Here is a 17,500-nt window from a genome sequence, read left to right as displayed (position 1 = left end):
AAGTCACACACTCACACACACTCTCACACACACACACACACTCACACACACACACACACACACACACACTCACACACACACACACTTACATATACAAGATTTACAAACATTCAGGACTAAATTTAGGCTTCGACTTAATTCAGCCTGCACTTCATCCTGTGTGGTACTGAGTGTGTGTGTGAGTGTGAGTGTGTGTGTGTGTGTGTGTGTGTGTGTGTGAGTGTGTGTGTGTGTGTGTGAGTGTGTGTGTTTAAAGTTCTGATGAAGTGTGTAATATAAGTATTTATCATACTGTATAAACACACACACACACACACACTTAGTTAAACCGTATTAATTCCTCCGTCTCTTTTATATTCTATTTCTGCACTGCCCTCCCAATTTAGTCATATCTAATTCCCAGTTTGAAAGAAAAACGCCCACAGGGGCCCCTGAGGTGTGTTGGGGATGTTTGAGGGGCCACAGCAGTCTGTGTGTGTGTTCAGTTTATTATATTATATAGATATATACAGTATAATGCTCAGTTTTATTCAGTATATTCAGAGGTGTGTTTGTGGTCGAGGCCCCGCGATGGATCGGCGTCATGTCCCGGATCCATATTGCGCTTAGTGATCCCACTGACCCCCTGCAACCCTGACCAGGATAAAGCAGTGATCAAAACATCAACATAAACACGAGAATTGGACTGGAATGGACACACAGCATCAGTTTCCTCCCTCACCACGCTCTGGCTGTGTCCCAAATCACATGCGGCGCTACTAAAGCGCCTGTCTGAGCAGCACTAGCAATTAGCGGCGCTCTCATTTCTTTCCTAACGTGCTCTTTAGGAAGTCGTGCACTGTGTTTAGGACGTCGCCTCTCCTCCCGAGTCTCCGTTTTCGGACATTTCTGGATTCTGGATTCTTTCATGTTTGGTGATTCTGGTGGACGTTTTTAGATCAGATCCTCTAAAAACACTTCAGGTGGATTTTCCTTTTCTCTGTAATTCTGCTCTTGGTCGGGGCCCCCGGGGGCCCGTGTGGGGGTTTTTGCAGTTCTTGCCAAATTTTTTTGTAATTGTCTTTTCTCCGTCTCCGTCTGTCGCTCTCTGTTCTCGTCTCCATCGCTTTCACTCCGTCTCTCTCAGACACACATTCCACCCGACACCAGCCTGCAGGGCACGGATAGCTCTGTGTGTGTGTGTGTGTGTGTGTGTGTGTGTGTGTGTCCTGGTATTTAGGTCACATTTCCAGCAGCTCGGTTCTTTGACACACACAGATGGACGAATTCCTGCTGCGCATACACGCGGGTATCACACACACACACACACACACACACACACACACACACACATATATACGTATATAAACACCTTTGAGCCAAAACATTAGGACCACCAGCATAATCTGTTGTCAAAACAGCTCCGACCCACCGAGACCTGGACTCCACAAGACGTCTGAGGGGGTTCCTATGGTATCTGGTACCAGGACGTTACCATCAACCCGACATCTGATAGCTAAAGCACAGACACACAGGGAGAGAGAGACAGAGAGAGAGACAGACTTAGACAGACAGACAGACAGACAGACAGACAGACAGACAGACAGACAGACAGAAAAAGAGAGAGACAGACAGAGAGAGTCGTACACGCACATACAAAGAGAAACAGACAGAGAGTCACAGACAGACAGACACAGACAGGTGAGAGTAGAAGTGAGAGAGCTGGACTGTGGGATGATGATGAGAGGAACGAAGGATTAATAACGGATGAATGAACATCAAACTCCCAGTGGCCACGCCCGCTACAGACCACAAACCAAGACAGAGGGTCACAGACAGACAGACCGAGAGTCACAGGCAGACAGAGAGACAGACAGGTTCCGGTTCATCCCAAGCTGTGTGCAGGACACTGGAATTTCTTTAAACCAAAACACAGGGACACAGTCATGCTGGAACAGGGGCGGGCCTTCCCTAAACTGTTGCTGCGCAGTCAGAAGCATTTAATTTCCTTGATTTATGTAAGTGAACCTTTGAGCTGAGCTGTTGTGGATGAACCGTATCTGATCTGCTGAAGATCTTCAGGACGTTTCTCTCGTGTGTTCAGGTTTAAATCTGCAGCCTGTTGGGTTTTATTCTCTGTACAAAGCGGGACCTGGTCATGCCTAAATTCTGCCCTCCAGGAGGAGACGACGCCAAACACGCAGAGACGGTGAGAATCAGATCCAGCCGCCCGCTCTGCGTCTCAGCGCAGTTTAATAGTACAGCCTAAAGCCTTTACCCATAATGCACTGCTATAAATCTAATATCCTTCATGTGTAGATGGATCACCTGTCTGCTTCTGGTTAAGTGATGAATTTCACACACACACACACACACACACACACACACACTGTGGATTCAGAAAGTATTCACACCCCACAACCTAGATTAGTCGTAGCCGGTTCCTTTTCCTCTGCTGGAGATCCCGATGGTGTACGAGGAGGGTCCTAACACAGTGTCCAAGACCTTATGGGGTGGCGCAGTGGTCCCAGTAATTCTGGAGAGGACGAAGCTTGGCACAACCTTGAATTTTCTGAGAGTTGGCAGCCTGGTCACATGGGGCATCTGGGCAAAGAACCCAGCAGTCATGAACAGCAAATATGACAGAAGCAATCAGGACAGGGGGCACTTACTTTTTCACACCACCGTGTGTGTGTGTGTGTGTGTGCCTGCCCGCCTTGAGGCATTATAAAATATGTATGGCTGACAAGTGTCAGCTGCTGAGACAGCAAATTGTACCTGAATACAAACGTGTGTGAGTGTGTGAGTGTGTGAGTGTGTGTGTGTGTGTGTGAGTGTGTGTGTGAGTGTGTGTGTGTGTGTGTGTGTTAGAGAATGATTGACAGATCGTAGGAACCGGATGTGCAGCCACTTATTTCCGTGTCCTTCATATTTTCTCTCCACATTTTTCTGTTTCTTTCCAGCTGAACTCGTCTGAACTCAGATTTTGCTGATCTAACACGAGCCAGATTTTAAATTAAAATTGGGACAGTGAGTCAAACCCAAATACAAACAGAACGCTGGGCCGGGTCAGAACGTTTTACCTTCTGAGACGGTTTCTGGTTCCCTGAAGAACCTTCTGTGGAACCTTTAGACAGGGGAGAACTCATTCACAGATACACAAATTATATAAATGTGTTTATTTCATATTCTTTACTTATAATTTTATTTTCTTTATTGTAAAAACCAAAGCTCGTGTATATTTAATGTTAATATCAGAGATTGTGGTGAGTTCTTTCTGAGCTCTGATTAATTATTTCAGTATTTTTGTTCTTTATTGATGTGAGCGGAGCTGCTGCTGTTAGTGCTGCCGTGTCCTGAATCCTCTGAATCAGATGTTCCTTTTTCTATCTGATTATTAAATGAAATAAATATAAAAATACGTTCATTTAACTTGTGGATTTCTAACATTTTACCGACAGCAGAATGATTTTTATTTTATTTAAGGCTTTTAAGTTTTTTCTTCAATTTTACTTTCATTAACAATTAAAATGTATTAAAAGTAAAATGTAAACACGCTGTATTATTAATATAAATATAAATAAAAGTTTCAGCTTCTTTTCTAATAAATTTGGCTAAATTTGGTAAAATTAATTAAATTACAGGTGAAGAAACGAATCCTGTTTAGATCAAAATATAAAGGTAATAACTGTAGTGAGAAATAAACACTTTAGTAAATATAAAACGAATAAAATCACATTAAAAATCAACTGATGACGTTTGATAAGTTACATTCATAACATTTAAAAAATAAATAAATCCTAAATTCCTTTAAATATCTTTAGAATGAATAAAATAATCCAGTTAGCTACCATGCTAACAGTTGCTGCACAGATAAGCTAACTATGTTAGCCTGATAAATCTAATAAAACTTTAAATAAAAAAAAACTAATAATATTAAACATGACTGAATAAATATGATATTATTAATATAATATTTATATATATTTATATAATATTTATATATATATGAATATTTAACAAATTATTTCTGCATTATTATTGTTATTGCTTCTGAATATCAGATGTTTTGAGCTCTGATATTTATATCTCTGTGTGTGTGTGTGTGTGTGTGATGATCACTCTAAATACGTTAGCATTAGCACTCGTTTTAGCAGTGAATCTAAATGAATTGCATGATTAATGTACATATATTGCATTAATATTATAATATAATATATAATAATAGTGTGTGTGTGTGTGTGAGAAACTGGAGTCTGAGTGAAAGTGAATGAAGCCTGTTAGCATTAGCATTAGCGCAGCACAGTGAGAGGCTCACGTGTGTCCGGTACGAGCAGCAGACGAAGGTGAAACACTGATAAACGTTTTTATTCTGCATGAAGGATTTTAAACAGAGAGATCGACATCAACCAAAACAAAGTAAAACACCGAACAATAAACACACGCCGCAGAACTTAACTCAGGACGAGATGGGAATCTCAGAGTCCAGTTAATGCTAAACAGCTGTGTGTGAGTGTGTGTGTGTGTGTGTGTGTGTGTGTGTGTGTGTGAGAGTGTGTGTGTGTGTGTGTGCTTTAAGTAAACGTCTGTGTTGAAATCTCACACTAATTCGTCTTTCGTCGAGATATAGCTCCGTCCCAAACTCCAGGCCGCGTCTCTCGATGGCTACGTAACCGAAGACGTTCCTGTTTGTGATGGTTTCGGACGCTGACTGATCCCGAGGATTTTACCGACGTCTCCTTCCCACCGTGGAAATAAAACCACAGAGAGGCGAGGCGTCCCTCCATAACGGTCACTTTTATTAATAATAAGCTACATGTTGCTGGAATGCGCTGGTGTTTCTTATGAAATGAAACCATGTGAAACAGAGCTGCGTTTTTTTAATCACAGACTTCGTAACGCTGCGTTATTAAAGCGTGAAAATGATCGATAAATCTTTCATTTAATAAATATTTATTTATCCTAAAGCCTTAAAAATCAAGCACCCTGAATTCTAATGTATGTGTAACAGTGGTGATTCCAATTCAGTCCGTTTACTCACGCCTTTCATCAAACGCTTTGGAGCTCACGCAGTTTTTATTATTAAGGCACAAGTCGATTTATTATATAAACTATACATTTATTTACTTGCTTGTAAAAAAGATTTGTGCTTAAATGCGTGTATCACAACTGTTCTGGCTAAAACTGAAACATTAATTTAACAAAAGTAATGAAAGTGGTGTCCCAATACTTTTGTCTCTACAGCGTAAGGTGGTTAATATGAGAGCTGGTCCTTTTCTGATCACGTGACTATGAAGGCGCGGCCCCTCCGTCTCTGATGGATATTTTAACGCTGTAGATGTTTAGTTTATCCGTGACGGAGACGTCCGGACGCGGCACAGTGGGCGGTTTGGGACGCGGCTCTGTGAGCGCGGCGGGTGAAGACGGAGGCGGCGACGTGATGAGTGTTTAATGTTTAGAAGGAAACGATTTATTCATCCCGAATTTCTGATAATCAGGAGAGAACATCTGCTTCTGTTTATGTGGTGTTGATAAGATCTAAACTGGTGACTAATGTGATCAGATCCATTTATTATTCACACACGCACGCACGCACACACACACACACACACACACACACACACACACGCACACTATCCAAATAAAAAAAGTGAAGCGAAGTGTTTATTCTCAATCGCTGACATCTTTCAACACACATCACACTCTCACCAGCTCACACCCCTTCCCGCTGACAGACGAGCGTTTGCGTGTGTGTGTGTGTGTGTGTGTGTGTGTGTGTGTATGAATGCGCCTGCTGTGGCAGCTCAGTAACCGAGTGAATAGTGTTGATTACAAAAATGACAAAAGAACCTAAAAGCAACAGTCCCGGAGCGCGTCCTACATCCCGCATCCGGCACAGCTCGTCCGTGATTGGCTGAGAGCTCTGCCTGCTTTGTGATGTCACAACGTGCGTCGCAGCGATTGTGCTGGACGTCGTTCCTGCCTCAGTTTTTTTGTTTTTGGGAGGATGTGCTGTCCGGCATTGTGACATCACTGCACGCTGTGACATCATCCTGCCCTGTAGATGTCCTTCTCTGTGCGGCGTCCTGCGTGATGCCTTCCTGAGTTGTGACGTCACCACGCAGCCTGTCCGTGATTGGCTAAAAGCTATGGCTCCTGTTCTCGGAGAGGAAGTCTCGCTTTGTGGTATCACCACGTGTGAGCGCCGTCTGCATCCTTCCTGCCCGAGAGACAAATCAGTCATTTGGGAAAAGCGGCGTAGGGTCCGTGACTCCGCCCGTCTCCCTCTTTACATCTCTCCCAGCGGCCGTCTGCCTCGCTCAGACCTTGTAGTAGATGTTGGCCGGACTCTGAGGACCCATCTCCTGTACGATGTAGACGGGGTGGCCGTAGTCGCCGCTCACTTTTTCGTAGTGCGAGCAGAAGCCGCCCTCGGTGGGCCGCAGCGGGATGATGATGTCGCTGGGCTCGGAGCCGGACTGGCCGGAGCATTTGGGATGACCCAGCGTGCTGAGCGACAGCGAGACTCCGCCCCTGGGCTTGCGCGTCCTCTTGCGCAGCTTGAGCAGCAAGACGATGAGGACGATGATGATGAGGAGGAAGAGGACGCAGCCGGCGCCGATGGTGGCGAACAGCGCCGGTTTGGAGGAGAAGAAGCCGCCCAGAGCGTCCGAGTTCCTGGAGTCTGAAACACAGAGACGGAGGGGAGAGGCGACGGGTTAGAACTGCGGCCATGACCAGTGTGTGATGCACCGCGCCGGACGACGTGATGGTAGAGACGCTACGACAGGAGCGCGGTTTGTTTATAGAAGAAGAAGAAAGGTGTTAGCGTCTGTAACCTGCTGGTGTGACACCGACCGCGTCCTGCTGGAGGAACTGGTTCTGTGTGTGGTGTTCAGGAAAATCAGCTGTAATTGCTGCTCCACGTGTGTGTGGTGTGTGTGTGTGTGTGTGTGTGTGTGTGTGTGTGTGTGAGATGATGATGATGATGATGGTTGATGATGATTGTGCAGTTTTAACCTCGTACAGCCACGAGAACAATAACACTTAATAAGGCCGATAATTCTAATAGTACTATTATAAACTCCCACAGTTATGTGCTGTAACCTCATAACTACTGCTACGTCATGGAACATTAACCTACACACACACACACACACACACACACACGTGTATACACACACACACACACACACGTGTATACACACACTTATTCATACACACACACAGTGATAATGGTGCATGAATTTAAAGCCTTCAGCAAAAATCTTTTTGAGCTTGAAACAGTTCAACTATTGTCCACTAAAGTATGTGTGTGTGTGTGTGTGTGTGTGTGTGTCTTATATGTATGTGTTTCTGTGTTAGTGTGTGTATCTGTGTGTGCGTATGTATGTGTGTGTGTGTATCTGTGTGTGTGTTTGTGTGTGTGTTTGTGTCTCTCTGTTGTGTTCCTGTGTTAGTGTGTGTGTGTGTTTGTGTGTCTCTCTGTGTTAGTCTGTGTGTGTTTGTGTGTTTGTGTCTCTGTTGTGTTCCTGTGTGTGTGTATCTGTGTGTGTGTTTGTGTTAGTGTGTGTATCTGTGTGTGTGTGTGTTAGTGTGTGTGTGTGTCTCTCTGTTGTTTCTGTGTTAGTGTGTGTATCTGTGTGTGTGTGTGTTAGTGTGTGTGTGTGTCTCTCTGTTGTGTTCCTGTTTGTGTGTATATGTGTGTGTTTGTGTTAGTGTGTGTATCTGTGTGTGTGTTTGTGTTAGTGTGTGTATCTGTGTGTGTGTGTGTTAGTGTGTGTGTGTGTGTCTCAGTTGTTCCTGTGTTAGTGTGTGTGTGTGTGTCTGTTGTGTTCCTGTGTTAGTGTGTGTGTGTGTGTCTGTGTTCCTGTGTGTGTTTGTGTGTTTGTGTCTCTCTGTTGTGTTCCTGTGTGTGTGTATCTGTGTGTGTGTTTGTGTTAGTGTGTGTGTGTGTGTGTGTTAGTGTGTGTGTGTGTGTATCTGTGTGTGTGTTTGTGTTAGTGTGTGTGTGTGTGTGTGTGTATCTGTGTGTGTGTTTGTGTTAGTGTGTGTGTGTGTGTGTGTTAGTGTGTGTGTGTGTGTGTGTGTATCTGTGTGTGTGTTTGTGTGTGTGTTTGTGTCTCTCTGTTGTGTTCCTGTGTTAGTGTGTGTGTGTGTGTTTGTGTGTCTCTCTGTGTTAGTCTGTGTGTGTTTGTGTCTCTCTGTTGTGTTCCTGTGTGTGTGTATCTGTGTGTGTGTTTGTGTTAGTGTGTGTATCTGTGTGTGTGTGTGTGTGTTAGTGTGTGTATGTGTCTCTGTTGTGTTCCTGTGTTAGTGTGTGTGTGTGTGTGTGTGTCTGTGTTCCTGTGTGTGTTTGATGATACTGATTGAGGAACCCGAGCGCTTCCTGAACTGTTCCGGTGGTTTAAACTCGACTTTAGAGGCAGATTATCAGAAGTTTAGGGCCACGCCCGTGATACTGGACATGCTCGGGTGAGTGTTGAGTAAATAAGAGGACAGGTTGTGATTTGTAGTAACGACGCTGATGTGGAGCTGCTGATTGATCTGATAAACTGTTTATGACAGTGTGTGTATGTGTGTGAGTGTGTGTAGGTGTGTGTGTGTGTGAGTGTGTGTGTTACTGATGGTCTGGTTTTACCTTTGTTGGGTGGGATGACGTTCTCGTCTCGCTCTCTCGTTCTCTCTGGTTTGGTGGTCGGTGGGTTTTTGATCTCGTTGTCGGCGTTTCTGTCTGGAGGCTCCGTCTGCGCACGATCGGGGGCGTTCGGATCTACAACACACACACACACACACACAGTCGGTAAAAAAATGAAGATCTCCAGGACTGTGTGAAGCTTAGTATGCTATACGGCTCTTCGTGGGAACTTAACACTGGCAGGTGATAAGAAGCGGCGCCGATTAGACACGTGCTGGAACTGTGTGGTGATCCGGCTCTCCTTGATCAGATTGGGTTCTGTACAAGCGGCAGCGGATTTGCAACCATGAACTGGATATGACTAAATACTCTGAGGTGAAAAGTTAAATGATCTTTGAGGCGTGTCCTCCTTACTCCTCACTTCTCTGTGCCCGTAAAAACAGATCTGGTTTGAATGATAAAGTCTCGAGAGCTCTGTACAGAGGCAGGCACCATTTCTAAGCAACTTCAGGTCCCAAGACAATCCTAAAGAGCGTCTGTAAGTATGTGGAACAGTGGTTGCTTTCCCAAGGACTTCATATAGGATCATAACACACACACACACACACACACACACACACACACACACACACTGACGACACACTGCAGAGGACGAGACGCTGACCTCTTGATCCTGAGGTCGATCGTGTCATCAGACACAGAGCCTCAAGGAAGCAGACAGGCACATTCCACACACACACACACACACACACACACACTCTCTCACACTCACACACACACACACTCTTCAGTATAAATAGACGTGTTTATGCTGCTCCACTTCCTGAGGAAACTCTTATTTAATTTTCTGTAATGACTGAATGAATTCAGGCTGAGCTCCGCTTCGTTTCGCTTCGTTCCGTCTGGAAAACGAATTTCGTTTCCGTTAATCAGCAGCGCGACGTGACAGATTTATTCCGGTTAATAGCGGCCGCGCCCTCGATCATCCGCCTCACGACCCGTGAACCGCGGAGGCGTCTGTGGATCCTCCATCATCAGATCAGAGAAACACCAGGACCAGATCATTTCCATCAGCTGTTTTATCCTGGTCAGGGTCGCTGGGGGTCCGGTTCTCACTGAGAAACACTGGGCACAAAGCAGGAATACAGGACCCCCCCCCAACCCTAACCCATCTTAGATTTAGCACATCGTGTCTTTGTAGATGCCTGGCCGGTCGATAGCACTGCTGAGATTGAGAAAGATCCAGGGTACAGATATACAATCACTGCCTGTTTATCACAGCTGTATCCTGGTCAGGGTCACAGTGGGTCTGAATTATTGAGAGAAAGCCAGGAAACACACCGGACAGGCAGCCAGTTCATCACATGACACACACACACACACACAATGTGTATTTTCTAGTATCTTCAATTAACCTGACTGCACGTCTTTGTACTGTAAGAGAACCCCCCCCCCACACACACAGGGAGAACATGCAAAACTCCACACACAAAGGACCCAGACCACTCCACCTGGGAATCAAACCCAGGACCTTCTGGCTGTAAGGTGACAGTGAATAATGCTCTACAGTCGTAAGGTTGTGAGGTCACCTCCTGTGCTGACCTTATGACAAAACATGGAACAATAATACACACGAATCAGCAAAAACACACACGAGCATTATGTGTGTGTGTGTGTGTGTGTGTGTGTGATATGAATTATGGTTTTCCTTGTCTGAGTTAGGTGTGTGTGTGTGTGTGTGTGTGTGTTTGAATAAACTAAGCTTTATTACTTTATAACAGATGATTTTCCACCTCATACACACTGCAGTCAGCAGATCAGAGTCATTAACAAACGACCGGAGCTCAGGTGTGTGTGTGAGTGTGTGTGTGTGTGAGTGTGTGTGTGTGTGTGAGTGTGAGTGTGTGTGAGTGTGTGTGAGTGTGTGTGTGAGACTCACCTTGCCCTACTTTCATGATGATTTTCATGGACCTGGTGCTACACACTCCTCCCTCTCTCATCTCCAACCCCTCCAGCGTCCCATCAGAGGTAGCTAAAGGGAAACAGAGGGACAGTAGGGGTGAGACGAATGGGAATCACGACTGGGGTTGGTTTCAGGCTCTGATGGGAAACGTAGTGGTTTCATGCTTTGTATCAGGGTAAACATTGTAAGAACATTTCTAACTCCTGGAATCACTTTATTTCATTACTTTTATATTATTAGTTTTTTTTACAGACGATGTTGAATTTCTGGTCGTGCACGAGAGTCTGACATGTTTGTGTTTGTGAGCAATAAATAAAAATAAAAGAAATGAAATATAAAAAATACTTTCAGCTGTTTTTATTAGGACCGAATTAAACAATTTAGAAATCTGTTCTATAATAATAAAAAAATTTAAATAATAATAATATAATAATAATAAAAATAATAATAATAAAATAATTTAAAAAATAATAATATAAAAAATAATAATAATATAAATAATAATAATAAAGTTTCACTGATTGAAAGAAAAACCAGAGGAACCACAACCACAGATCAATAATCTGATTAGAGCTCCTGTTACACACACACACACACACTTACTGAAATGAACTCATAAATCAGGCTTCACTCAACAACTACTGGGTTTTATTTCAGCTCTGCGCGTGTGTGTGTGTGTGTGTGTGTGTGTGTGTGTGTGTGTGTACAGTTCTGATCAGATATCATCACCACGACTCCACTCGTAATTCTAAGACATGAGGTGAAGATGCTGCAGGTTCTCCTGACTCCTCATCATCCATGAGGAACCATGAGGAACCGAGAACTGTTCCCCAGAGGAACCACACCTCCCAGCTGTGTGTGTGTGTGTGTGTGTGTGTGTGTGTGCGCGATGTAAAGAGCATAAGACGTGTTCTCCTCTTACATCTGCGTATGATAGTAATCTGATCTCATGGGAATGTGGGCACACACACACATACAAACACACACACACACACACACACACATACACACACACACTCACACACACACACACACATACATACAAACACACACACATACAAACACACACACACATACACACACCCACACACACACATACAAACACACACACACTCACACACACACATACAAACACACACACATACAAACACACACACACATACATACAAACACACCCACTCACACACACACATACAAACACACACACACTCACACACACACATACAAACACACACACACTCACACACACACATACAAACACACACACATACAAACACACACACACTCACACACACACACACACATACATACACACACACATATACACAGTGAACAAAAATATGTGGACACCAGTAGATCCCGTCTTGCACTGTTACATTACAGCAACACATTAATACAGATCAATACTTTAGGGATTCACTTCCTACCATGGACAAGCTCTAATACTGGCAAACTCATTGTCAGTGTTCCCATTCATCCCAAAGGTGCTGAATCAGGTCTAGCTCAGGGCTTTATGCGGCCCAGTCTGAATCACTTTCATGGTGACAGTGCACAGTCGCCACCGTGTCCATGTGCAGTGTGCTTTACACCACAGAGCACTGAAACCTCTATGTTCTCTGAGTCTGTACGGCTGAGCTGGTGTTGCTCCTGGATGTTTCCACTTAACCAAAGCAGCTCCTGAAGGACGGAGGAATGAACTCGGAGGTTCAGGCCACATCATACAGCTTTAAGATCCAGCCCACACCCAGCGGGGGCTCGTCCAGGATATACTACACACACACAAACACACACACACACGTACACTCACACACACACACACACACACACACACGTACACTCACACACACACACACACACTCACTGCAATATTATCCACTGGTGAGATCTATTCATGTTGTAACAGCAGGTAATCTCACCTTAAACTGCATATTTATTTAATTTAACTCCCAATTACTGCACACACACACACACACACACACACACACATGTACACACACACACACCAGGCTGCAGCTCATTAGGACGTGTGAGTGAGACACGTTGAGACTTGTCAAGTGTGTGTGTGTGTGTGTGTAGTCCTAGACACACATTCCATTCACCAGACGAGCCCCCACTGGGTGACACACACACACACACGTACTATGAACACTTCTTTATATGTCTGGACATCGAGTTTGGCATGTTCTCCATGTGTCCCTGTGAGTCACCCCTAGGCCGTAAGCGTGTGCTGCCCTGAGCTTAGATTCCTGCCACGCCCACTGCAACCCTGACCAGAGACAAGGTGAGGAGGTGGGGGTGGGGGGTGTTGGAAGAATAGATCTTTGAGAGTGGGCGTGTGATGGGGGGGCTGATCGTGGTTGCTAGGCGCCACTGTGATGTCATGCAGATTAAGATGCATGGCAGCGGGCCGGGTGCCAGTCTGTCCGTCACCGTGCCAACCTGTCGCCGTGCCAACCACTGAATAGGACAACTCAATTAGAGTGTGCGCACACACACACACAGTGTACAGGAGAGTCGTTCGTTCATAAAAGAGTCATTTATATAGAATCAACCTGTGATTCATTTCCACATGACTCCATATGACTCATGATTCAGTGGAACCCGACACAGGTTCAGAAGGATCAGTCAGAACTCCGAACAGTTCTGAGGGCTGCGACATGCTTCATCAGAAGTACATCTCCTGAGCTTTTAAGGTTCATCAGAACTCTACAAGGTTCATCAGAACTGTATCACAACTGTTAGAGGTTGATCAGTACTGAGTTGGACGAGGTGTCCACATACTTCTGGCCGTGTGTTTAGTTCTGTTGTGTTCTCGTGTTAAATGTAAGATGTTGGTGTTACAGTGGAGCTTCTGTACGTTTCTGCTTCTGGAGGAAGAAAATAGTTGGAGCTTCTGGACAAACGTTCAAACTTTCTTATTACAGACTAACACAGAACATACTGCAGTGTGAGTGTGTGTGTGTGTGTGTGTGTGTGTGTGTGTGTGTGAGTGTGTGTGTGTGTAGGAAACGTCGTGTTATTATAATTAAAGTAGCCCCAGTTAGCACCTCTGATTACAACCTACACACTTCCTCCCGAGTAATGTGTGTGTGTGTGTGTGTGTGTGTGTGTGTGTGTGTTTTCATCTCTAAAATAGGAACTTGAGCTTCCAGTTCAACACACACACACACACACACACACTCTAATGTGTTCCTGCTGCAGCAGAGACTAAATGTCTGCTTATAAAATCAGGAATTCGGAGCTTCTGATCCGTTATTGGGACGTTGGTGCCGTTTTTAATTTAATTACGTTTATTTTAGTACTAAATCTGATTCCTGACACTCGTTAGGTGGATTAAAACAGTCATCACTCAATGGTTAAGCTACAGTTGGGCCCCTGAGCGAGGCCCTCAGCCCTGTGTCCTGTACCGGTGAGGAGATGACGGCGGTGTGCGGCGCTGTATAAACACGACACGATGTCTCTGTATCTCAGTCCCATCAGGACCAGTGACATCACAGCGCTGTGCAGAAGTATGTGGACGCCCCTGAATAATGAGTTTCTGTTAGAACGGAGGATTATCGTATGTAAATAAAGAGCAGATATTTAACCTCCCCACAATCCACTCCAAGATCCACCTTAAAATCCACCCCAAAATCCACCTTATAATCCACCTTAAATCCACAATCCACCCCAAAATCAATTCCAAAACTTCCCCAAAAATCCAACATGAATGTTCTTCAGTTCTTAGCTAACAGGAGAGCGAGAACATTTAACCTGAACCCCCTCACTAACACCATGGATCTTCTTCCACACTGTCTATTTATGCCACACACACACACACACACATGTGGTGAGATATGATCTAAATATCAGACTGAGCTCACACACACACACACACACACACACACAGATTAAACTTTACAGAAGCTCGTCCAATCAGAATGCTCCGCTCTGCTGGGCCGATTACATCACACCTGACCTTTAAATCCAACCAGCCGCCATGTGTGTGTGTGTGTGTGTGTGTGTGTGTGTGTGTGTGTGTGTGTGTAAGGGTGTGTGTCTGAGGGTGTGTGTGTGAGTGTGTGTGTGTGTGTCTGAGGGTGTGTGTGTGTGTGTGTAAGGGTGTGTGTGTGTCTGAGGGTGTGTGTGTGTGTAAGGGTGTGTGTGTGTAAGGGTGTGTGTGTGTGTCTGAGGGTGTGTGTGTGTGTGTGTTTGTGTGTGTGTTTGTGTGTGTGTGTAAGGGTGTGTGTGTGTGTGAGGGTGTGTGTGTGTGTAAGGGTGTGTGTGTGTGTCTGAGGGTGTGTGTGTGTGTAAGGGTGTGTGTGTGTGTGTGTAAGGGTGTGTGTGTGTGTCTGAGGGTGTGTGTGTGTGTCTGAGGGTGTGTGTGTGTGTAAGGGTGTGTGTGTGTGTGTGTAAGGGTGTGTGTGTGTGTGTGTGTAAGGGTGTGTGTGTGTGTAAGGGTGTGTGTGTGTGTCTGAGGGTGTGTGTGTGTGTGTAAGGGTTTGTGTGTGTGTCTGAGGGTGTGTGTGTGTGTAAGGGTGTGTGTGTGTGTAAGGGTGTGTGTGTGTGTGTGTAAGGGTGTGTGTGTGTGTCTGAGGGTGTGTGTGTGTGTAAGGGTGTGTGTGTGTGTGTGTAAGGGTGTGTGTGTGTGTCTGAGGGTGTGTGTGTGTGTGTAAGGGTGTGTGTGTGTGTCTGAGGGTGTGTGTGTAAGGGTGTGTGTGTGTGTCTGAGGGTGTGTGTGTAAGGGTGTGTGTGTGTGTCTGAGGGTGTGTGTGTAAGGGTGTGTGTGTGTGAGTGTAAGACTAGACAGTTAAATGCAAAAACCTACCGAGCTCAAAAGTATTCGGACGCCTGAACTTCTGTGTGAACTTTTCAGGCGGAACAACAGCCGCTTCTCACAAGACATTAAAGTGTGCGTGTGGGAATTTGTGCCCATTCAGTTAAAGGTGACAGCATTTGTACGGTGGGCGCTGATTGATCAGTCGGTGTTCCAGTTCATCCCAGAGCTGTTGAGTGGGGCTGAGGTCAGGGCTGTGTGCAGGACACTGGAGTTTCTTGGTTTTTAAACTGAGGAAAAGACCTTCCCTAAACTGTTGCTTCAAAGTCAAAAGCATCACAGATTAATTCCTTTATAACATTTTAATGACAGCTTTATTACAGCTGTTAGTAACTGTTGTGGCTGAAACACATACATTTAATCATTAAAAGAGGCGTCCCAATACTTTTGATCATACAGTATACGTTATAATAACTATAATGAATTTATGATCGTTTAAGAAACGTGGGTGCAGTAAAAAAAAAACTAGACGCAAATTGAAGCTCTACACAGAGGAAAACTGGCGACCCTGGAGGTGTGATATATAATCAAATCTGCTTTAGTGTCGACGTTACACAACACGGCGTCACACTGAAATGATTTATATAGCAACTTTATCCTGTAATTACAGCCTGACTGTGCTTCTGTATGGGATCTGACAGCGTTAATGCCAGCGTGTGTGTGTGTGTGTGTGTGCGTGTGTGTGTGTGTGTGCGTGCGTGTGTGTGTGTGTGCGTGTGTGTGTGTGCGTGTGTGTGTGTGTGTGTGTGTGTGTGCGAGCTGAAACAAAGCCAGTATTGTGTAGCGTAGACGCGGTTCGACTCTCCTCGAGCTCGGAGTGAATTCTTCGTCTCTCTGGACGTTGACGGCTCAGCAGACCCTGAGTGGAATTTGACGTCCCGTGATTACGCGCCGCTCCTTTTCACCCGCGTCCCCTCGTTTCTGCCGGAACGTTCCTGCAGTTCTGCGCCCCGGTTATCAGCTCAGAATCGGCGTGACCGCGTGATAACGCCGCGCTACGTGCCGCTGTAGGTGGGTATAAATGGGTGGAAAGAGGTGGAATTTGGTGTTGCCGTGGTGATTAGGGGTTGTTAGGTGAAATTGGGCGTGGTGAGGGCGGAGTGGCAGCGCGGGAGGTTTCAGTGATTTAATTTAATTGGCTTTTATTTTGAAACACGGCAGGTCAGCGTTTCTGGGGCGACCAGAGACCAGCGTGTTAGACATGCTCATTTCCCTTTGTGACTTCTGCAAAACCCTAATCTACCCCTGTACTAACCCCAAACCCTAATCTACCCCTGTACTAACCCCAAACCCTAATCCACCCCTGTACTAACCCCAAACCCTAATCTACCCCTGTACTAACCCCAAACCCTAATCCACCCCTGTACTAACCCCAAATCCCTGTACTACTAACCCCATACACTAAAGCCAAACCTGAATCCTGACCTCCACACATACAGTGAACACACACACACACACACACACACACAGTCAACACACACACACACACACACACACACAGTGAACACACACACACACACACACACACACACAGTCAACACCCACACACACACACACAGTACACACACACACACACACACACAGTGAACACACACACACACTCTCAGCAGTACTCACAGATGATGAAGTAGTCCTGCATGCGTTTGAACTCCAGCCCCATGTAGTTTGGACTGAACTCCTGGAACTTGATGGTGAACTTGATGTCCTTGTCGGGTTTGTTGCAGGTGACGAGGACGTTTGGGTTCAGCACGGTGCTGCACGTCTCCGCCTGCTCCCGGCTCACCAGGTACAACCGGTAGTACTCGTACCCCTCGCCGGAGGGGGCGCGGGGACACACGATGTCCAGCCGGTCGCCGATCTCAGGGTACAGGAACAGACCTTTACCAGAAACGAACCTGCAACACACACAGGAAACCGGCGCGTTAGGACTCGTGTAACGGCCGCGGCGGGCGATAACAAGCTCCGCCTACCACACGGGCGCGGTCGTGACCTGGAAATAGTTCCAGTCAAGAATCGTAAAGCAGTTCAGCACGACACCTGCTTCCTCTACATGGCTGCGGCTTTTACCTTTACATTTAAACTATTTACACTTATCACTGATTAC

At 45.5% G+C, this 17,500-nt stretch overlaps 1 protein-coding gene across 1 annotated transcript in view; it reads right to left on the bottom strand.

Moving 5' to 3' along the window:
- Window positions 1-4,326: 4,326 nt before the first annotated feature.
- efnb1 (ephrin-B1) overlaps window positions 4,327-17,500 on the bottom strand; it is a 27,362-nt gene continuing 14,188 nt past the window's right edge. Inside the window, exons 2-5 of the mRNA XM_062988858.1 lie at window positions 17,014-17,291; window positions 10,557-10,649; window positions 8,621-8,752; window positions 4,327-6,664 (exon numbers count right to left, since the gene is read on the bottom strand). Of these exons, the coding sequence (XP_062844928.1) occupies window positions 6,300-6,664; window positions 8,621-8,752; window positions 10,557-10,649; window positions 17,014-17,291 (868 nt within the window). The 3' untranslated portion in view covers window positions 4,327-6,299. The remainder of the gene's footprint in view (window positions 6,665-8,620; window positions 8,753-10,556; window positions 10,650-17,013; window positions 17,292-17,500) is intronic.

The sequence above is a fragment of the Trichomycterus rosablanca genome, chromosome 26 (assembly GCF_030014385.1).
Source record: "Trichomycterus rosablanca isolate fTriRos1 chromosome 26, fTriRos1.hap1, whole genome shotgun sequence".
Lineage (NCBI taxonomy): Eukaryota > Metazoa > Chordata > Actinopteri > Siluriformes > Trichomycteridae > Trichomycterus > Trichomycterus rosablanca.
This window is presented reverse-complemented; position numbering and strand designations above follow the sequence as displayed.